This window comes from Myotis daubentonii, chromosome 7 (genome assembly GCF_963259705.1).
Source record: "Myotis daubentonii chromosome 7, mMyoDau2.1, whole genome shotgun sequence".
NCBI classification, from domain to species: domain Eukaryota; kingdom Metazoa; phylum Chordata; class Mammalia; order Chiroptera; family Vespertilionidae; genus Myotis; species Myotis daubentonii.
Genome location: NC_081846.1, coordinates 44,279,089 through 44,302,550, shown reverse-complemented (window position 1 = coordinate 44,302,550; position 23,462 = coordinate 44,279,089). Strand labels below are relative to the sequence as shown.

Here is a 23,462-nt window from a genome sequence, read left to right as displayed (position 1 = left end):
TGGGGACCCCCTAGTCCAAAGCCCTCCTACGAAAGGTGGGGAAGTGCAGCCTCACAGAAGTCAATCCCCGTAGAACTAGAACCCAGCTCTTTATTCCAACACTAGTGTCCCTTCCACCACAGCACACCAACTCCTGCAGAGCAACACTTCCTGCCTCTAAGGAAAAGGAGTCATGAACAAGAGGGGCTTCAGCTATTCAGGACCCAGTGAAATATTTATTAAACTATACTTGTGTCAACAGGTATTTAAATCAGTTAAACATGATTGTTTTTACTTACAAATGTCATCCACTCTGACAGGGAATCAATGTTTCAAGCTGTTGAACAGGCCATCATCCCTGTCCTGTTGGATGACACCTGTAAATAAAATAAATCTATTTTTGAGTAAGTAGATTTTAAGTCAACTAGATTTAAGATGCATGCAGTCTAAAGCAAAGGGTAATTTTTAAATTGATTCTTAATTGCATACTGCTGGAGAGAGGTATTTTCCAGTGCCAACCATTTCACTCTATGTAGCTATCACTGGCCATCAGCACGAGAGAACCCAGGTAACGAAACATGTAATGTTGCCAGAATACATAGGGAACCACGAATGCTAGCGCTAACAGGGTCTTGTAGGCACTCTCTACCTCAAATTCTTGCTACCTGTGAATATTATTTTCACTTTGTGGAAGGGATCGCCCAGGTCCCAGGAAGTTAAGTGACTAGACCAATGTTAAACAGCTAAGTGTTTTTAGCTGAAGTTCCTTGATGATGAAGAAGTATTATAGAAAACACATTTGCAAAGGTTATCATTAGGCTGTTCAACTTTGAAAGACTCACATGTATACATTTTTAATATTTCACAAATGTTGACTTAGAATATTCAAGCACATCTGCATAAAACATAATAACAGTATTAGATATCTAAATATAAGCATTATTGAAAAATGTCATGAATGGAAAAAAACAAAGTGAGAAAATGGGAACTAGAGAGTGAACAGAAAGTTAAATACAGCATACACTTAGGATTCTAAATTCTGGTCACTTCCCAAAAAGATTTGTGGTTCCTAACAAATATGAGTAAATTAAAAACCATTTTCTACAAATTCTCTACAGTCTATAATTTAAGATGTTTGTTTCTCTGTAGCCACAAAATGCTACTCTAAGACCTGCCAGAAACTAAAATTTGGACTGACAATGAACATTTTAAATTTCCATTCTGTACCTAAATACTCCAAGATAACTGGAAGTATTTTAGGATGCTGCCTTGAGGTTGTTATAATAATCTTATCACCAAATTCATACTGAGTGCTTACTATGTTCCTAGCACTGTTTGGTTATTTTACACATACTATCTCGTTCAATCAATCCTCACAACTTCATTATTATTATTACAACTTTACATATAAGTACATCAAAGCACAGAAAACTTAAGTAACTTTGAGATTCACTCAACTGGTAAAATGGAAAAATCTGTGCATTAATCTATTTCATGACGGAATCCAAATTCAAACCACTACACAATACTACATTTCTTTAAAGATTCTCAACTAAATATAACAAATTAACATGATTCCAATAAAAATACATAAAAATCCCCCCAACTAAATCCCACTCAATATGAAATAGAGGTGAAGAACCTTTTTTATGCCAAGGGGCATTTAGATATTTACAACATCATTCGCAGGCCATACAAAATTATCTACTTAAAAATTAGCCTCTGGCAGGGCCAGACAAATGGTTTCCCAGGCTTTACACAGCCCTCAGACTGGGCATTCCCCATCCCTGACATAAAACATCAGGAAATTCACCACTTTTCTTGTACTGGAGGGAAGACCAGGGACAATTTTCAAAGTAAAATAATCTTAGTGTCAAGAAATGAAAATCTCTGATGTTGTTAACCTTAAATACATTGTAATTAAAGAATGAAAACTGAAATTCTCTTATAATTAATAAAAGTAAATCTTCCTGATTCAATTATTTCCTAAGAGTCCACAATGAAATAAATCCTGATTATCAAAATAGTGTGTTATTAATAAACTTAATTTAATAATATATTTTTAAAATAAGGATATATATCACTTTTATAAATAAAAGAACTATTTCTATGGGAAATTATCTTTAAGGGGAACAAAAAGTAATCAATCTCTTATGTAATAGAGCCATCTTTTCTTGACCATAAGTTATGCTTCTGAACAAAACCCCTGAACCTTTTTACTAGGAAATATTTTTGAAACTGTGAAACTGATAAAATAGGAAATAAACAGAAGTACAAAAATACACCTAAAATATTTTAAATAAGAATTAGATATATGGAAAGCTCAGGACCACTGAAACTAGACATTAAGGAAAACACATCTCCTTTCAAAGCACTAGGAGCAGTCGATCTCTGCTGGCAGTAATGACCTTTTTATAAGGACCCCAAAGAGAAGAAGATAAAGTGTGGTTTCATGGTAGCTTACCCTTTTTTCTGACACCCCATCCTGGCCTGTAGAATCTTTATCATCATGTGTCTCTTTCAGGACTGGCATATGTTTTTGGTATGCTGGCTCTCTGTTTAAGGTTGTGTATCCTATGTGCTCATATATTGGGTTTATCGTCATCTTGGCAATGTATTCTGCTGCCTTGGTTTCAATATAGAGAGTAATCAATCCATCAGTCACCAGATCGTGGATGGACTCAAAGCGCTTCTCCCCAACGAAGTGCTTCCCATCGTAGTAGAGCCTGAAGTTTCTGGTTTGACTTCCAAATCTGCCTCAATGAAATGGGAAAGATGTTTTTAAGAAAAGTAACCACGTAAATTCTTTCTGAAAGAAAACAACACTATTCGCCTGTGTGGCTTTGTTTGTTAAATAAGCTATGGCTAATCTCTATGAGTCGTCTGGAATATAGAAAATTAAACGTTTGAACACAAAGAGTGAATTCCCAATGACTAGGGATAACTGACCGAAAACATGCCCACCCTAGAAGGAAAAATTTGTTCTTATTTTTTAAGTCACTTCAGTACGCTTACAGGAAAAATGGGAAAATAAACCTCCTATCCTATTCGAACACACTCAATATTCAATTGGTCAACTCCATCATACATGAAATTTCTATAGTAACATGTTCTCTTTAAGTTGATTAACAAAAATATTCAATGTACTTTAGACACCAGCATTAATGTCTTTTGATGGGAAAGCTCCATTCAGAGCTCACCTGAGCGTGATACCAGCCTTCATTTAAAGTAGAAGTGATTACAGAACCTATGTCACACAGTGGGCAGGGTGACAACAGAAACATACTTTTGCTATTCCTAGCCAAAGGTCATTGACTTGCTCCTCCCTTTTACAAAGTCATTTTTCTGTGTCTGCTTGTTGAGTCTGGGCAAGAAATGTCTGCAACAGCTGGTAGCTATTAAATGAAAATGAGACATTTTCATAAACACTGCCTTTATAATTATTCAAAGTGTATGTATACATTTTGGGACACCCTATATATGGCAAATAAGTAAAAAACTATTGGACTCTAGAAATTCTGTTCTCACTCCTGAGTTGTGTTGTGATTACATATTTTAAAATCAGGAGAAGGATGGTTTAGTTTTATGATAATTTCAGTATTTTTCTCCCTGCAGCAAACCTCAGAAATGGATCCAAGTTGGCATGACTAACACCAGTGTCCTTGCAAGACAAAGGCAAGAAAGTGCACTGACTTTAATGAAAGCTGACGCCAAAAGGCACCAAGACTAGCATCATGGTCTCCCAACGATAGCCCTGAGTGAACATAATTAAAAACTAAACAAATCAGAGAATACATTTAATTTCGCTGTTAAAAATACACAGAACAGGGGTGAACTAAAGTACTAAAATCACACCCTGTTTGATACTAAAATAAAGTATTTAAACAGAACTACAAATTTATGCAAAATATTATTCTAGTATAGGTTGGGTTTCAGAAGGACAGGCGTTAGAAACTTAAGATTTTCCTTTTAATATGTCCTTTAAAAATTTAACAAAATCATTATTTATAACGTCCTGAGGTATCTGTTTCTGTAGTTCAAATTAGACTTTAATAATTATTCAATCTAAAACCCAACATTCTATCCAGGCTGGTCCTTTCTCTAAAATAAAATTTATTCACTTTTTGGTTCTTAAGATGCAATTAAATTTGATTCACACTCGTATAATGAACAACATAAACTGATGAAAAAGGACAGATCCAGAGACAGAGAGGCATCTATCGAACTGTCGGGCCTCGGAGGGAAGGTAGGGGAGGGTGGGGGTAAGGGGGAGAGATCAACCAAAGGACTTATATGCAAGCATATAGGCCTAACCAATGGACACGGACAACAAGGGGGTGAGGGCATGAGTGGGGGGGTAGGGGAGTAACGTGGGGATAAGGACACATATGTAATAACTTAATAAAAAAATTTAAAAAAATTTGATTCACACTCAAGTGAATGATCCATATATTCTACTTTCCCTTTCTCCATTTTCCTCTAATGTTAAAGATTATTTCTCCCAAGTAAATTTTCATTATAATGTAAGTCTAAAAATTAGAAGGTAAATTTCTACACCGAAGTTAAATATAAAAGATTTTTTTCAGTTTAATATGCTGCTTTATTATTTCCTCTTTGTCAATGTATATTATCTGTTATTGAGAAATCAATATGGAAAGCCACGATATTAGCTTTTATAAGTTCTTATAACATTAAACACAACATTGTTTAATGCAAAATCCCTTCATATTTCAGATCATTTATTCCTATAGGGGCTTATGATTTTCAATCGGCATTTCCACAGTGGGTACAGCACTTTAAAGACTATCCAAGCAATGGCAGAGGCGTTTATCATTCAATTGTCTTCTGAAATCTGAGAGGTCTGGGGGCACAGGGCAGAGGGAAGCTGGCCTCACCTGGGTTGGAATGGGTAGACTGCAAGAGGAGAAGTCTGGGTGACTTCCTGATGCTTGACAAGGGGACTATTTCTAATCCATCCAAGAGGATTTCCTGTCTACCTCTAGTCAGTGGTTCTCAACCTTCTGGCCCTTTAAATACAGTTCCTCATGTTGTGACCCAATCATAAAGTTATTTTCGTTGCTACTTCCTAACTGTAATGTTGCTACTGTTATGAATCGTAATGTAAATATCTGATATGCAGGATGGTCTTAGGTGACCCCCGTGAAAGGGTCGTTAGATGGCCAAAGGGGTCGTGACCCTCAGGTTGAGAACCGCTGCCTAGATTATTGGGTGAAAAAGTCTAAGAAGTCTGACTTTTCTCTTTCTCACAGTGACTTCAAAAGACCCCATGCACGATTCCCAATTCCTCCTCAGCCCACATTAGAGCTCTTGACTTTCAGATCAATCAAACTTCCAATCGTAAGGGAGCTGATCAGATAACTAAAATAACTTAAAATACAGGTTGATTAAAACTTAATTTCAAAGGACAAAAATATGAATGTCCATTTTAAAATTACGATTTTTTAAAAGAAAAATTGTATTACTTTTACTAAAGGAACTACACACTTTCTTTTGTCTGCTCTGCACTTCCCTCTCTTTCACTTTGGAAGTTACATAAAGATTAGCACCACAGTGGAGACAGATAGGGACTCCTTCCCTTCCCTGATCTGAAAGTCATGACAGAAAATCTTTGAGTGAGGAGGTGATGACTGTGTCTATTCTACAAAAGAAAGATGCCCACTCTAAAGGCAAAGAAAGAATCCTCCCTTACAGAAGTTTACCACTCACAGATTGTTATTTACTCAACAGACACTTAAGACACCAGGAACGACATTAAATATTAGTTAGTTCATAATAAAGTTTCTATTTCCTTGATCATCTCAATGGGAAATATATAAACAAAAACAAGTTAATACAAAGATGAGATGCTGAATTTTAAAAAGTTAATGTTTGGATTGATTTCTAAAAAGTAACTTAAAAATGTATATAATTTTATTCTTATATAGAAAAGTTATTTCTATACAGTGATTCATAAAACCATGTGAAACCAATATCTCCCTCACACTGTGAAAATCAAGAAACTCACTGCTTAATAAGATCGCTTCATAAGCGCGCGCACACACCTAAGCTTACATAAGATCTGGAAGCTGCTGCTTATGTCCAAATGCAAAAGCACCCTTGCAGTCCTGAAATGGGGTTTGGCCAAGGGCAGGCAAGTCCTGGGTTTAGTAGAAAACCTTGGGCTTTGGCATCAGACAGATTAATGTTAAATCTTGGACCTGTCACTTCTTAGCTGGGTGATTTGGGGAAAATCATTTTTCAGATTCTGCAGCTTGAAAATAGGAATAACATATCACTCTACCCCTGTGGTTGTGAGGATTGCATAAGGATGTTTAAGTCAAAGCCAAGTATATAGTATGTTCAATGAATGGCGATCCCCCTTCCCCGCCTCTGTTGGCTTAGGCCACTGCAGAGAGTGACAGAACGAGTGAGCAAACAATAAAGTAAAACAAAAAAGATGCTTAGTGAATATGCACTGAAGGGGGTCCAATAAATAGCTGGTAACACTGGTTGTATAGGAACATGTCTGCACTGATTGATTTTATAGTAAAAAAAAAAAAAAAAGGCAAGAGCTCTTTGCGAATTTTTCTGGGTGTCCCTGAATAAGTGTATATTACGTGGTTAAACAGAGCGGACTACCATACAGTGCAAAGGGGAGGAGGAGAGAAGCGAGGAGACTCCTGCCAGTGTGCCTGGGGAGTTAGGTCTCTGAATTTAAAGGAGAAAGGTCAGTAAATATACTTATATTGAAAGTGGGACCTGTTAAATGGTCTAGTAACAATGCTGAACTCTAGCTTACAGAGCACTGATTTGTAAAAACTGATAAAGCTAAACCATTTTCTCTCCACTTTTATAGGGAAATTTTCTTTTCATTTTTCTTATACTTATTATCTGCCTCTGCCCTTGCTTTTAAATTGCTGTTTATTCTTTGGTGAACATGTTTGAAACTGTGCAGGTCAACAAGATGTACCATCTCCATATGGTACTATAGTTAAACAGAAAAAAGAGAGAGAGAGAGAGATTGGGATAATCTGCTTTGAACTGCTGCTGTTGGACATAATTACCACTTTCAAGAAAGAATGTCTTTTCTCCAGAGTTCTGGGTCTTGGTTTTCATGTTTTAAAGAACTGTTTAATGCTGTGCCCAGTTGCATTCAGATGAATTTCAAAATACATAATTCTAACATCCAGCTTTAAAAAGCGAACAAAACCCTTAATACCATCCTTTCTATTTTTTAGCAAGTAAATCATATTCATAAAAAATTTGTGGGAAAATTTTCATGGGAGATATCTGTAATACTATCAACAATGAAAATGTATTTTAAAAATTTGCTCTAGAGGTACAAAGTGATGAAAATATGTATAAAGAATAACCTTTGGGATTATACTTTACTTTTTCTAAAACCAAGAATTAGTTCTGATTTGGGTCAAAGTATTTGGAAGTATCTCTTCAAAGGAAAGCTCCAAGCTAACAGATGTTTTATGTTAACAAACAGAAAACAAAACATATACAACACACTTGTCTAAGTTAACAATAAAATGTTAGAACTATTTCCAGAAACCAACCTACAAACAATTCTATTTATAATATATATTTGTGTATTGTTTATCAGAGTCAAAGAAACTGATCTAATAGTGAAATACAAATATCTTATAAATTCATCTAATCATAAACATACCCTCAGAAGGAAGGTTAAAACTGAGACAAGATGGGAACGAGGGAGAGATTAATTGGGGAAATTATATGCATATATGCATAGCCCTTGGACGTAGAGGGGAGGGTGCGGGGTGGAGAGGGTCAATGGGGAGAAAAAAACAAAGGGGACATCTGTAATATTTTCAACAATAAAGGTAAACTTTTAAAAAACTGAGACAAGAATATGATGAGGCATTCACTTAAACACTAAGAAAGGCTAAGGAAGAGAGAACATAGCTATACACAATTTTTAAATATTTTCTATATCTAAACCTGTTATTAGGATACCTTTATCTATACTGCTATATAATTTTGGATGGTAAAGTGGGCAAAAGTATTAAAATATGTGAACTCATGACAATAGTCCCTGGGTGGGATAAATGATCCCAGGAAAGAAACAACCCATGTGCCTACCTAAACCTCCACCTGGTACCAGGAGGCTCTGGCACTGACACAGAGGACTGGCTGAAGGTCTGTAGAAGAAGCAGTAGCTATTTCCCCACCTCCCCGTGCCGCCATCCCCACGCTGGTGGAAGACTTCGTTCTGTTTTCTATGTAAGCTAAAGCAAGAAGAGCTGAGTGGAGGATCACGGGAAAGAGCTGAAGGCAGACGAACAATACTGAAAACGAAGTGGAAGTTTTAAATGCTAAAGACTGAGACCTCAATCTTTCTTCCCCCCAGGCTCTCAGAAGGCCTGTATTTTCCTGATAAGAGAGTGAAAGGCTTGAGAATGGAGACATCACATTATTCTTGGCAGGCTTCTCTCAAGCTCTCAGAACTGCTGGTCAGCTGTTTAGTGCCAAATGAATTTAAATATGAGCCATTAGCCAAGGACCACTTGACATCTAAGAAGAATCTCCCGCATGAAGGACAAAGAGAAAGAAAGCAAGCTAAAGGAAACAAACCATGCAAGGAGATGAGAAACCTTTAATTAACAGCATGCTCACCAGAACAGAAGTAGAATGTTTCCCATATCTATTCTTAAGGATTTAGCAAGAAACATCAGGATGGTGTAAAAAAGACATACATATAGAATACATAGAAAAATAATTAGAAAAAAGAAAACATGTCATAAGTAAAAATCTTAAAAGAAAAATAAAGTTGAGAAAATACTGAAGAAGAGAAAAAAGACAAAAAGATGAAAAATAAGATAATCAATCCAGGTGGTCCAACATTTAAATAATAGGAATTCTGGAAAGAGAAAATAGCAGGATAAGAAACCAAAGAGGTAATTAAAGAAATTACTGAAAACACTAGCTTATATAGTAAACAAAAATATACCCACACCAAGAGGGTAAGCGTGAAAAGGTGCACAATCAGTAGTCCAGTAAATGCAAGTTAAATCCTCAGAATGGCGACATTTAACAAGTCTAACAATACCAAGCAGTAGCAAGAGAAAGAAGATCTAATGTAATCAATACCCAGTGTAATGCTTCACAGCAAGGTTTTATATTATCTAGTAAAGTTGAATAAATGCATACCCTGTGACCCAGCAATCCTGGGTAATATCCCAGACAGTATGAGTGCTTATGCACACTAGGACACACATACACACACACACACACAGCAAGCAGCAATGTTCAAAACCTAGAAATCACATAAATTCCCAGTTTAAAAAAATGTGGTATACATACTATGCTAGTTAATTTTATATGTGAACTTGGAGGGTGTTTCAGATGAGATTAACATTTAAATCAGTGAACTCTGGGTCAAGCTGATGCTCTCCCTAATTGGGTGGACCTCATCCAGTCCATTCAAGGGCTAAATAAAACAAAAAGACTGACCTCACTGAGCAAGAGGGAATTATCCAGGACTTTGGACTTTATATGCACCACTGGCTCTTCTGGGTCTTGAGTCTACCAGCTCACACTACAGATTTGGACTTGCCAGACTCCACAATCATGTGACCCAATTCCTCATAAAAAATCCCTTTCAAGATGTGTGTGTGTGTGTGTGTGTGTGCATGTATCATCCTATTGGTTCTGCTTCTCTAGAGAACCCTAATACAATGAAATACTATACAGCAAGGAAATACATACAGCAAGGAAAACATATATTCAACAACATGGATTAATTTTTTAAATATATTTTCTTATTGATTTTTTACAGAGAGAAAGGGAGAGGTATAGAGAGTTAGAAACATCAATGAGAGAGAAACATTGATTCAGCTGCCTCCTGAACACTCCCACACTGGGGATGTGCCCGCAACCAAAGTACATGCCCTGGACTGCAATGGAACCTGGGACCCTTCAGTCCGCAGGCTGACACTCTCCACTGAGCCAAACTGGTTAGGGCAACATGGATGAATTTTTAAAATGTTGTAGAAAAAAGAACAAAACACAAAAGAATATATACAGTGTCATTCAAATATATAAAGTATAAAGGCAGGCAAAATCTAACAGCATTATATATGAATGTATATATGTAAGACTATAAAGAAAACATTTAAAAGATAATTATAACATGAGTAGAGTGGTGAACAATAACGTGGAAAGTAGAGATGATGATAAGAAAGGGAAATGGGAAATTTCTAACTATTATTGTATTTTGATGTAGTATGCATTATATTGTTTACATATATTTAAATGTAATACATTTAAAAGTGTACATGTTTTATATACTTTTCTCTATGTTTTATTTTACAATAAATCTATTTAAAAAAACACACAAAGTAAAGAAAGGAGTTTCCAAACAACAGTCAACAGCCTTAGTCTGGAAGAAAATCAATCAGAAACAGAATCCATACAGATGTGTTATACTATGGAACTTAAGAATATAAATTTGTTTTTAAATATCCTATATAATAAAAGCCTAATATGCAAACTGTCCCCTCGGGAGTTCAACTGCTCTCGAGGACGTGTGCTAACCACCAGGAGGCGGCGCGGAATGAAGGAAGGCCCCAGCCGGCAGCCAATTCAACAGGTCCCCAAACAAACTTACCAACCCTCTCAGAGCTTCTTCCCCTTCAGCAAACCACTCCTTTACCACCACCCACACAGTCAGCCCTACCAAACTTTCACAATTATATGAGATTCTGCAATCTCCCTTTATACTTAAACTTTTATTTACTGATTGACCTTTCTGAATCTTTGCAAACTGCACCCATTCTGTTTACATACACTGGAGCTTATCCCAAAGAGAGCCTATGACATCCTTTTCCCTCTTGAAAATTGTTAATGGTTCACTACTGCCTATAAGACCAAGTCCAAACACTCTAGCAAGCCCCAGGCCCTTAAGCATCAGTTATTAGTTTCACTGTTAAAAGCACTAGAGACTGGCACAGTGTTGGGCACATACTAGGCCCTAAGTAAATGGCTGTTGAATAGATTAGTAAAGACTTCATTAATACTTTCCTCTAAGTTGGCCAGCTAAATATAACAATAAAAAGTACTCTAAAAAACTACATGTGAGTAATAAAATCCCCAAAATTGCGCAGATTACTAGACTTTTGTTGGGTGTAATTTTTAAAAGCAATAATTATGATATAGTATTTGTCACATACAGAGCTGTAAAGCTCTTCGTGTGATGAACTGTATAGCATGAAACTGCTTTTTATAATTACGATTGGCAGTAAATGAAAAACAACTTTTCTAATATAGTGAATCAATTATAGTAACTTCTGCTATCCTCTGTTTTCATTAAATCAGAAAAACAATATTAAGTATTATGCCCAGTCAATAAGTAAATATATGTTTAGTTATAAAAAGTATTGTAAACACATTACAATCTTCACAAAACCAGGTTAGGTCTAGAGACGATCAATTTATTTGTATAATTAACAGATGTGGCTTATTTAAGAGTTGGTGGTCAGCCCCACTAAAAGCTTATTAAAATCTTATTTTTATGAGTCTACTGCTTAAAGATAAAAAGCCACTAAAGTCTACAAAAGCATGGAGCTATATATGTGTGTGAGTCCTTGCAGAGTTCTACACATGTATACAAGTGGTGTGTACTACAAAAACAAATGCATATCTTCATATATGTATTTTCCAGATTGCTATTTAATTCCTTTAAACAACAAAATGCTTTTATTTAATCATTTCTGTATAAACTGCACAATTCTCAGAATCATATACAAACTACAATTTCAACCTGAAGATTCAGGTTCATTATCATGAATATACTACTACTAAAATTTTAGTGTCTGAATACAGAACTATACCAGATGTTGCTACAGGCTTTGAGTTGTCTCTCCCTGATCTACATTGCCCCCAATTATTGAACTGAGAGTTCTTGAATCTAACTATATTACTAAAATCAACTTCTAATTTGCTACTTTCAAAGTCAAGATTCAGAACATTCCCAACCCCCCCAAAGTAGCCTCATGTCCTTTTACACCCTATTCTTACACCCAATTCTTCTGCCTCTTGTCCTAGCCAACAACTTCTTATTACTATAATTTTCTACTATTTTATGTAAATGAAATTCCACAGCATATATTCCTTTGTGATTAGTTGTCTTGGTTTCTAATATAAAGACTTACTTTAAACTAATAGATACTGTTCTCATCAGATTTTAAATACAACCAGACCAGGATTTCAAGCAGTGGAAAGAAATAACCTAATTTTTTTCAGAGAGAGATGGGAAGGGAGAAAGGGATGGAGGGAGGGGGAGAGAGAGAGACTAAGAGAGAAACATCAATTTGTTATTTCATTTATTTATGTATTCATTGGTTGATTCTTGTACGTACCCTGAGCAGGAATTGAACCCACAATCTTGGTGTAGTGGGGTGACACTCTAAATAACTAAGCTACCTGGCCAGGGCCTATTTCTAGGGTTATTTTTATGTAGCTTCTTGTCTCTAACAAAGATATTAGGCATCATATATAATCAATCTGTTAGTTGGAAACAAAGAGTGATCAGAAAAGCCAGAGTTGTCATTTGTTGGCTAATAAGTAAAAAGCTTATAATATATCTGTGTGTGTTCATCTTAATAATTCTATGTAATATTTTTTGAGTCATTCAGAAAGTGCTGGAAATAGATTTGACTCCAGGACTGTCTGTCTGATTGCAAAGCCATGTTCTGAACTACAACCATTATGTACTTATTTATATTTAAAACCACAGGGCCAAAAAAGTCATTAAAAGCCCAATAATTGGGTTATATATCTTTTAGAGCAACACAACAAAGGAATCAAAAATATCTGTCCACTTAAGAGATCCTTAGATAAGAGCAATAAATAGAATGGGGAAAATAGCTTCTTTTAGTTCCTTATTTATGGAAAGGACTATATCATAGGGAAGTATTCTAAATCTGACAAGTATCTAATGCAATTTTATTAAATAAGCCCAATATATGTCAAGCACTGCATGAGGTTCAAGGAAACTAAGATAAGACTTAATTCCTACCCTGGAATACCTCAATTCATTTGTAAAGACAGGCAGCCATGTAAATAGAGTATTACTGATACTTTGTTCCTAGGCATACTCAGGGAATATGTGGACATCTTTTCAGAAAATAAATTTATAACCATATGATCAGTACAGGCATAAATCTATTCAGTAGAGAACCAAGTATAATCTTGAAGAGGAAGTACCATCTCTGAAAATAAAAATGCCTAACTTGTGGATAGATTTCTTAGCAAGCTTTAAAATCTGGCAGAAAACATCTATTCCAACCCTTAGGAAAAATTCTGAAAGACCTAACAAGAGGAGATAATCTGTAGCTTGCAGAATGACCACCACTGAAAGCAGAAGCAGAGCCAAAAGCTAACACAATTATCTGAAAGGAGCAGATGGGCATCAGGAGGAGGGAGGAACACTCCCTCAGAACAATGACAAGACCATAGGGCAACTATTTTAACTTGAGGATAACATGAGATATTCATAAGAGACCTGTTCCAGCGGTTCTCAACCTGTGGGTCGCGAACAATGAAAATACATCCTGCATATCAGATATTTACATTATGATTCATAACAGTAGCAAAATTACAGTTATGAAGTAGCAACGAAAAATAATTTTATGATTGGGGGTCACCACAACATGAGGAACTGTATTAAAGGGTCGCGGCATTAGGAAGGTTGAGAACCACTGTCTGACTCAGGGTACACTGGACAATTTAAGGAGGGGTGGGAGGGAGGATAAACCAGAGGAAACAGTCAGTATATTTGATAAGGGTCATGTGTATAAAAAATATACAAGAGAAAGAGGAATAGGAAGTCCCAGTCCCTGTTCCTCTTAAAGACACTGAATTAGCAATAATATATGAACCAAAATTCTATATGAGATCTTAGGAAACCATTTAAGAAATCGTAGTACCCCAGGAAAGCACAAAGCCCAGAACAACTATACTGGAACAGGAGAGAAGAGCTGTTTTATTTTATCCATGACTAGAGGCCCAGTGCACAAAAATTTGTGCACTCGGGGGGGTCCCTCAGCCCGGCCTGTGCCCTCTCACAGTCTGGGACACCTCGGAGGATGTCCACCTGCTGGCTTAGGCCTGCTCCCTGGGGAATTGGGCCTAAGCTGGCAGTCAAACATCCCTCTGGCAGCCCGGGAGCCCTCGGGGGATGTCCACTTGCCAGCTGGGACCAGGCCTAAGCTGCAGTCAGACATCCTTAGCGCTGCTGAGGAGGTGGGAGAGGCTCCCGCCATCACTGCTGTGCTGGCAGCCGGCAGCCTGGCTTGTGGCTGAGCAGAGCTCCTCCTATGGGAGCACACTGATCACCAGGGGGCAGCTCCTGCATTGAGCGTCTACCCCCTGGTGATCAGTGTGTGTCATAGTGACCAGTCATTCCCAGTCCTTCTGCTGTTAGGGTCAATTTGCATATTACCCTTTTATTATATGCCTGGTGCATGGGTGGGGCTTGGCTGGTTTGCCCTAAAGGGTGTCCCAGATCAGGGTGGGGGTCCCACTGGGGTGCCTGACCAGCCTGGGTGAGGGGCTGATGGCTGTTTGCAGGCTGGCCACAGCCCTTTCAGGGTGGGGGGTCCCCTGGGGTGCCTGGCCAACCTGGGTGAGGGGCTGGTGGCTGTTTGCAGGCTGGCCAAGACCCCCAGCAGGGACCCTCACCCCATGAGGGTGTGGCCAGCCTGGGTGAGGGGCTGATGGCTGTTTGCAGGCTGACCATGGCCCCCAGCCACCCAAGCTCCCAGTGGAGGCTGGCTGGAAGCAGGTATCTGGGATTTGTTTGTCTTCTATAATTGAAACTTTGTTGTCTTTAGCAGAGGCCAGAGCTGGCCAGGGCAACCAAGCCTCCTGCTTGCTCCAGCTCCATGGCTGCCAGCCACCATCTTGGTTGGGTTAATTTGCATATAGTCGCTCTATATGCAAATATAGATTGGCTGGTAGGCATGGCTTGGGGTGTAGCTAAGTTACAGTCAATCTTTTATTAGATTAGATTGCCCCTTCCTCAGTCAGTATAATTCGGCTTGGTTTGTGGCTTCTCTCTGGGTATTGGCGGGAGGAGCAGGGAGAACAGTGGAACATGTGTCTAACATTCTGGCTTTTCGGAGGGCTGCCCAAAGGACTGGTTACCATCCTGCCTAATTTAGAGTTCTAATGGAACTGGCAGTTTGGGTGATGGGGTATGCTGAAAGCAAGGGAAAGCAGGGGCAGCTTGCAGGAGCATCAGAGAGCCTATGGTGCCCCAGAAAAACGTTGGCTTGATTTGGTGCAATCAGGTCTATTAATCAGAATAGGGGAGGGAGAAGAGTGGGACATGTGCCCAGATTTGCAGAAAGCTGCCCAGGGGACTGGTATCTGTCTTGCTTGATCTGGGGAGCTTACAGGGAGCTGGCATTCTTTGGGGCTATGGAGAACAAGGGGAGTAAAAGGGAACCTGCAGTACCACAGACACCAGATGGTATAAGAGGTTAGGACAAACTGACAGCCTCTCTAATGGGTAAATCACATACACACAAGCCCAGAGAAATCACATAACATCTCCTAAAATGTTTATCTGGCCCACCAAATCTTTACCTGGGCTGATTAGTGAAGGTTTTCCTCTGTATGAAGTCAGCCTATAAAAACTTGGAGAAGTGCTGTTTTTAAAAATGTATAAAACTCAGCAATAAAATAAAATCACAAATCACATGAAGAACCAGGGAAACATGGCCCAATCTATGGTACAAAAATAAATCTCCAGAAACCAACCCCAGAGGAACAGATCTATTAATGACCTGACAAAGAATTCAAAATAAGTTTCTTAAAGGATTTCAATGATCTGAAACAAAGCACAAATAGACAACTAAATGAAATCAGGAAAATGATGCATAAACAAAATAAAAGGATCAACAAAGAGATAGAAATGATAGAAAAGAACAAAACAAAATTTAAAGTTCATTAATACAGTGATTAAAAATATTCAACATCAGACCTGATCAAGCAGAAGATTCAGCAAAATTGCATTTCAAATTATTGAGACAGAGTCACAAAAAGAAGAATGAAGGAATGAAAGTGAAACTCCTATGGTAGCAGATGAGAGGAAGGGACAGAGAGCTTATCTGAAGAAACAAAGGCTGAAAACCTCCCAAATCAGAGGAAAGAAACTGACACCCAAATCCAATAAGCTCAAAGAGCTTCAACCAGGGTGAACTGAAAGAGGTCCATACCGAGACACATAATCAAACTGTCAAAAGTCAAAGTCAAAGAAAGAATCTTGAAAGCAGAATGGGAAAAGTGACTTATGTACAAGGGAACTCCCATAACTACTCATTCCTTAACAAATCCAAACACATCTCTTTGGATAAACAACAGAAGTCATTTTTCATAATATGTGCGATTTGAAAAAATATCTCTATCCGTGGCAAGTTTCAGAAATTTGAAAAATTCTACTATAATTATGAATATACATATTCATAATTATCCATATACTGGGGGCCCAGTGCACAAATTCGTGCACCTTGAAAGGAACTGTGGGCCACAAGGCTGCGGTGTGCACAGGGGCAGGTCTCGGCCCATCCTCTGCGCCCCTGCCCAGCCCCTCCCACCGTGGCCCCCAGTCCCGTCTGCCAGCAGCCCTGCTCCCACCGCTGCCGCTCCCACATGCTGACGGTGGCAGCCCTGCTCTCACTGGCTGACTGCATGGAGCATTTGGGGCTGGTGCTATCAGTGGGTGTGAGCGGCAGCTGCTGCCCCAATCACCCCTCAGGAGCAGGGGGAGGTGGAGAAGCCCTCACGGGAGATCAGGGCCGGCAGCCACTGCTGACTGCGCCAAGTAATCGGGACCAGTGCCGGGTGTCAGCAGCAGGTGAGAGCGGGGCTGGCGCTGGCAGCAGGTGCGAGCACCACGTGGGACCCCAGTGCATGGGAGCAAAGAATTTTCAGTAACCACCAGAGGCTCACCCTGATGACAGTGACTGGTGCCCCACCTTCGTCTGGCGCCCTGTGCTCACCTGCTCCACCATTCTGCCGCGGCTGACTCCCGCCATGCTCTGCATGCCCCCTGGTGGTCAATACACGTCACAGCAACCAGTTGTTCGGTTGTTCCGCCATTCAGTCTACTTGCATATTAGCCTTTTATTATATAGGATATATATGAGAACTTTCCATTTTCTCCTTAGCTCAACTAATAGAAATTATTTTTATTGACAGAGAAGTGAAGACTACTAATATTTTTAGTTACAGGACAGACATGACTATGATTGAATCTCGATAGAGACATGTCTAGTGCAAGGGAAAATAAAAGGCTTCACCAATGCACTAAAAACACCTATACTGGACTGTAAAGCCACGTTTATGAATGCTTACATGACATTTATAAAGACTTCAATTATTTTTGGCTTCAATATTTTTTACTCATATCAGTTGAAAAATGAAAGGTCACAAAGGCCAAATCTAAAATTAACACATTTCGTACTGCTCAGGAGTTTTCTCTGTTTCACGCCATCTGTTAAGGACCGCTCACAAGTGTTCTCGTTTTTCACGCCCATGGAAAAAGGAGTGAATCTAGATACTTATGTAAATTTTGTTTGGTCCCTCTTCATACAGGAAAATGTTTTACGTAGTACCATACGTTAAAAAAGTACTAGGAACTTTAATTGTTTAATTGTTTTTGTAAATAAAAATGTTATAATTATTGAAAAACAACGCCTAAAGTGCATTATGATGATTTAAATAACGTGCAGTTTGCCCAAAAACGTGCGGTCCCTGGCGTATGTCTTAGAGATTTCTATGCAGTATGCAACGTGTTAAGGAAAAAATACTCTTTATAAAGAGTATAAAAAATACTCTTTGTAAACAGACTTGGATACTGCTGCATAACTCATTAACCTCTCTATGTATTTAATATGACAAAGATTAAGTTTGTAAAAGAGAAAACCACAAATCTCTTTTCTTCACATCTTCAAACTTCATCACATTTATTGTTTAAATGTCAGACTCAACTGGTTAAACTTTAACTAGTTAAATATCAACCATATATATAATGGTTGTTGATATTAATGCTTAAAATGGCATGAATTATATTTTTATATATGTTATATTGATATTCAAATAATATGTATGTGTATATATATATATGTATACTAGGGGCCCAGTGCATGAAATTCGTGCACTTGGGGGGGGGTGTCCCTCAGCCCAGCCTGCCCCCTCTCACATACTGGGAGCCCTCAGGGGATGTCCTACTGACGGCTTAGGCCCGCTCCCTGCTCCCCATGGGGAGCGGGCCTAAGCCGCAGTCTGGCCTCCCTTTGTGGGAGGTGACCGGGCTGATAAGGGGAAGGCACCAGCCACATCACCCGCTGCTGCGGCCACTGCCAGTCACCGCAGCCAGGAAGGTTTTTTCATCAACACAAATTCCAGTCCCTTCACCATGAAAAAATGACAACTTTCTTTAGGCATTTTCAAGATGTGTCTTTCATGTAATAATAATTTTTTTTTCCAAATATATTTTATTGATTTTCCACAGAGAGGAAGGGAGAGAGATAGACAGTTATAAACATCGATGAGAGACAAACATCGATCAGCTTCCTCCCGCACATACCCCACTGGGGATATGCCCGCAACCCAGGTACATGCCCTTGACCGGAATCGAACCCGGGACTCTTCAGTCCGCAGGCCGATGCTCTATCCACTGAGCCAAACCGGTTTCGGCAATAATAATTTCTTTATTATTTTTTTTATCCTCACCTGCGGATATGTTTCCATTGATTTTTAGAGAATATGGAAGAGAAAAGGAAAGACAGAGAGAAACATCAAAGTGAGAGGAACACTTTGATTGGTTGCCTCCTGCATGAGTCCTGACCTGGGCCCCGGCTAGGGAGGAGCCTGCAACCTAGGTACATGCCCTTGGTCAGAATTGAACCCAGACCCTGCCATCGGCAGGTCAAGGCATTATCCACTGAGCCAAACCGACTAGGGCAGGATATGACACTTTTTAGCCCTCCAGCAGCGGACCTTCATTTTTTTCACCAGGAGTGTGGTGAAAAACCCTAGATCACCTTTTTGGATTCTTATTACCCAAGTTACTAAGAATATTACCAGTGGCACAAGGAGCTTAACCAATGAGCGGTCAGAAAAGGTATTTCCTCTGTAGTTCACACCAATCGCCGGCTTGCCTGCCCCCCCACCCCAGGCCTGAGCCTCTGGCCCAGGCTTCAGGCCTGGGCAGGGGACCCCCATCTCCCCCCCATCACCAGCTCCGCCCTCGCCCAGGCCTGACACCTCAGCCAGAGGCGTCGACCCCCATCACCCTCCGATCGCCAGATCGGCCCCTTGCCCAGGCCTGACGCCTCCGCCAGTGGTGTCAGACCTGGGCAGGGGGCCCCCATCTCCCCCCGATCACCGGCTTCTGGGGCTTCTGGGGTCGGCCTGCAGCCTGGGATGGCGGCTCAAGCTGGCAGCTGCTCTGTCCCGCCCTGCCTGCAGTATGCAAATTAGCCACCATCGTTGTTGGTGGTTAATTTGCATATTGCACTTATTAGCCAATGGGATGCATAGCGAAGGTATGATCAATTACCATGTTTGTCTATTATTAGGGTGCTTTAGTAAAATAGCTTATAAATAAATCTGAAAAATGGGGGAGGGTGGGGGGAGCAAAAAAAGAAAAGTTTCTTTTCCCATTTTCTATTGCTATAGTCTGGTAAATCTAAAATTGGTGTGTTCCAAAATTCTGAAATTTGTGTGTTCTGGCAAAATCTAACTAGAAAAAGCTGTATAATTGTTTGGAACCCCATGCTCTTTCTTAGTCAAATGGGTGTTCCAGTTTATAAAATCCACTGAAATTTAAAGAATAAAAAGATAGTTTTTCCCAAAATAAGCAATATCTTAATCAATTTATATACTTATTGCATATTTATTACTTTGCACATTATACTGTGAGGGAAAATGCACTAATTCTCTGTACTTTGACAAGACAGAAGCCTATCCTTGAATAGCTGACAGCCTAAATGACAAAAGACTGATATTTGCCTTAGAATTATGACAAAATTATCTTCAGAGAAAGAAATGTGTCCACGTGTTTGTGTGTATGTGGTGTATAAAAGAGATATCCAAATATAAATGTATTTATTCCAGACATTTCTAAGATATGTTAACTCTATTGGGAGGAAAATTAAAACACTTCAAAGTTCAGCTCCATGTGATGAAAGTATTCCTTGAAAGGTTTCATCACCTGTCTAGTGGCCAGATGAACTACAGATATATGTCCTTTTATTGTGGAAACAAACATATGACTTGATAAAAAAAAACACAAAAAAAGAAATTACGCCAAAACCGTTTTGGCTCAGTGGATAGAGCGTCAGCCTGCGGACTGAGGGGTCCCAGGTTCGATTCCGGTCAAGGGCATGTACCTGGGTTGCGGGCACATCCTCAGTGGGAGGTGTGCAGGAGGCAGCTGATCGATGTTTCTCTCTCATCGATGTTTCTAACTCTCTATCTCTCTTCCTTCCTCTCTGTAAAAAATCAATAAAATATATTTAAAAAAAAAAAAAGAAATTACAATGGAACTGAGAGCTTGATAAACAGCAAGAGCTCTGACAAACTAGAGAGAATAGGCTCCTCTGAACTGACCACAGTTCATTGTCTTCTGGGACGAGCAAGAAAAAGAGGTGTGTGGTGAGGGGAGAAGCAGCAGCTTACAGTATTTCCCAAAATGAAGGACCTACCTCTAAATAAGACAAAATCTGACAGAAACCCATCTTATTAAACTCCTTGAATTTACATCAGATTTTCCTGTATACAGTCATACTTCCTGTCCTTTTCCTACCATAGCAATGTCTCAATTTTAACTCTATATATGGGACGGTCTCATTAAAGTTTAATCCTCTCACTCCCTAATAAACTCCATATGGCCAGGGATCTTGGCTGTTTATTTATACTTTTATCCCCAGCACCCAGAAGAGTATCATTATAATTTTTTTTACTACACTTGATTGTAGCCAAAAGGCCAAGAATGTATATGTATGTATGTGTGTGTGGGTAGGTGGGTGTGTATTTAAAAACAAAGTAATAAGCCCTGGCCGGTATGGCTCAGTTGGTAGGACTATCGCCCCGTACCCCAAAAGGAGGCGGGTTCAAGGCACATTCCCAGGTTGCGGGTGCCATCCCCGGTCAGGACATTTATAGGAGGCAACTGATTGATGTTTCTCTCTTACATCAATGTTTCCCTCTCCCCCGCCCCCCCTTCCTCTAAGATTAAAAAAAGAAAAAAGAAACAACAATAAAAACTTGTTTTAAGTGCCAAAATATTATTTATTTTGTGGCCAATGAGACCGGAAATATATATCTTTTCCTACATTTCTGCTTTTCACAGTTTCTATATTGTACATTTTAATAAACTCAAACGTTATGATGGATCTAAATTTAAATAAGTAAATATAATAAGTGAAAACCAGAGTTTTTAAAAATTTGGGATGTAAAACTTGATCTTATGAAGAATTAATTCAAATAGCAAACTTTCCATACATTTACTGACATGGAAAATACTCATGATGTATAGCTAATTTAAAAGTATACCATGGAAATGATACCTGGTGTAGAACCATCTCTTTAACCCAGGAAAGTATTAGAGTTACAGTAGAATTCTTACAGTGCTTGTTGTCTCTAGGTAGTAGGATTATAGATGATTTCTTTTGCTTTTCCTTCAGCTTTTTACATTAAATGTTTTCTGTGTTGTATATATGTTAGAAAAAAACTAAATAATCTTTTAAAACAGCTATAAACTCTTGAGCATTTACATTTCAACTTGCAACCATTTTCAGAAACACATCTATTTTATTAAAGTAAGTAGTGCCTTATATTAAACTATCCACTCCCTACTGTGTCATATCAATACTTTTGACTGTTTTATTAAAGCATACTTGACCTAAGGATCCTTCATATAAACTGGAATCATTACACCAATATTTCTTAAAAGCTTATGGCATTGATGACATGGTATTACATTTTAAAGTAAATTATGCTATCCTTTTTATCAATAACAATCCTGGTACTGCAGGACTACTAAATGCAATTGTCAACACATGTGTTATTCACATACTCTTATATCCAGAAAATTTCCCAAAAAGTAATTCATAATCTTAAATAAAAGAAGCAGAAAACCTTTGTCAAAAATTATTCTGCAGAACATTATTTTCCACATATTCCAAATAGCACAACAAGAAGGTTTGCAGGAAATGAAACGAAACCATGGTAACCAACTAAACCTATCATGAGCTATCAGATCAAAGAACACCAAGTACATTACACGTCAACGCCTACCAGCAGCATAATCCTTCCCCAGTTACTTTTGATCCTTCTTCCTAAACGTGAAAAAGCTTTCATCCAAGGTTCACATTGTAAAAATGTGGAAGCTCCTTTACCAATGCACTGCAATTCTCTGACTGCACCCAGGAACTCTGGCTGAGTTCACTTTAAAAGTTAACCAAATATTCTGAGATTCAATTAAAAATTGTTGGTTTTTTTCCAATCATTAGCAAATTTACATTTTTTAAATTTCAATGCATTTTATTATTTTCGAATACAGTAGCAATAGTTTCTTCAAAAATTTGAGAGCAGTAAAGACTAAATATAACATTCTCACAGGAATTCCTCAATCGAATCTTACTGGCATTCTAAATTCAAAGCCACAATAAATTAAATCACAAAAATTGCACTTATGTCACAGAGGAGCCCCATTTTATCATCTTGTTGTGTATTCTATCACCAATCATCACCCCCCACCACCATTCCATTGTAGGAATGGAAGCTAAACTCACAGGATGCAGCCCAACATGTTCTTAAACTACCAACCATCAGCTAACACTAAACAAAGTACTGATGGCTTCTGTCAGGCACTAGAGTTTATTACATAACTACTAGTATAGAGTCAGGCAGACAACAGGGTGAATTCCTGCAAATACTAGAGATTACCTTTGCTGCTATGGTTAGCCAACCTCTAGCAATTATCATCTAAAATAAAATACAACAGACATATATGCCATTAAAATATATGTATATTTTATATATGACCAATATCTGGAAGGACAATCAAATAATTATAAATGGCATTATCTCTAGAAAGTGGAACTAGGAGTATATGGTGGGAAAGTAATATAATTTATTATATATGCTTCTCTTACTTGAAATTTTTTAACATACCCATGTATTTTCATAGAGCGATGTAATAAATTACATGGATGTAAATATGCTATTATTTTCTTAAATTATTATTGCTGTTTTTATTTGAAAAGTGATCCAAACTCACTACAAAATTATTTTTATAAGTACAAATGCTCACCAAATGATTTTATAATGGAATTTAGGCATACATAATTGAACAGTATATATACCTAATTTGGCTTTTCTCTTTTTGGGAGTAGTGGTGAAAAGTTATCCCTTGAGAATTAGTTGAGTAAACCTCATCC

General features: G+C 38.4%; 1 protein-coding gene across 2 annotated transcripts in view; it reads right to left on the bottom strand.

Moving 5' to 3' along the window:
- CHN1 (chimerin 1) overlaps positions 1 to 23,462 on the bottom strand; it is a 161,803-nt gene that overhangs the window by 76,269 nt on the left and 62,072 nt on the right. Inside the window, exons 1-2 of one of the 2 annotated variants that reach the window (XM_059704023.1) lie at positions 2,444 to 2,505; positions 279 to 356 (exon numbers count right to left, since the gene is read on the bottom strand). In XM_059704023.1, coding sequence (XP_059560006.1) covers positions 279 to 287 — 9 coding nt within the window. In that variant the 5' untranslated portion in view covers positions 288 to 356; positions 2,444 to 2,505. Of the gene's footprint in view, positions 1 to 278; positions 357 to 2,443; positions 2,733 to 23,462 lie in introns of those variants that run through there. The other variant, XM_059704022.1, reaches the window with a different exon arrangement.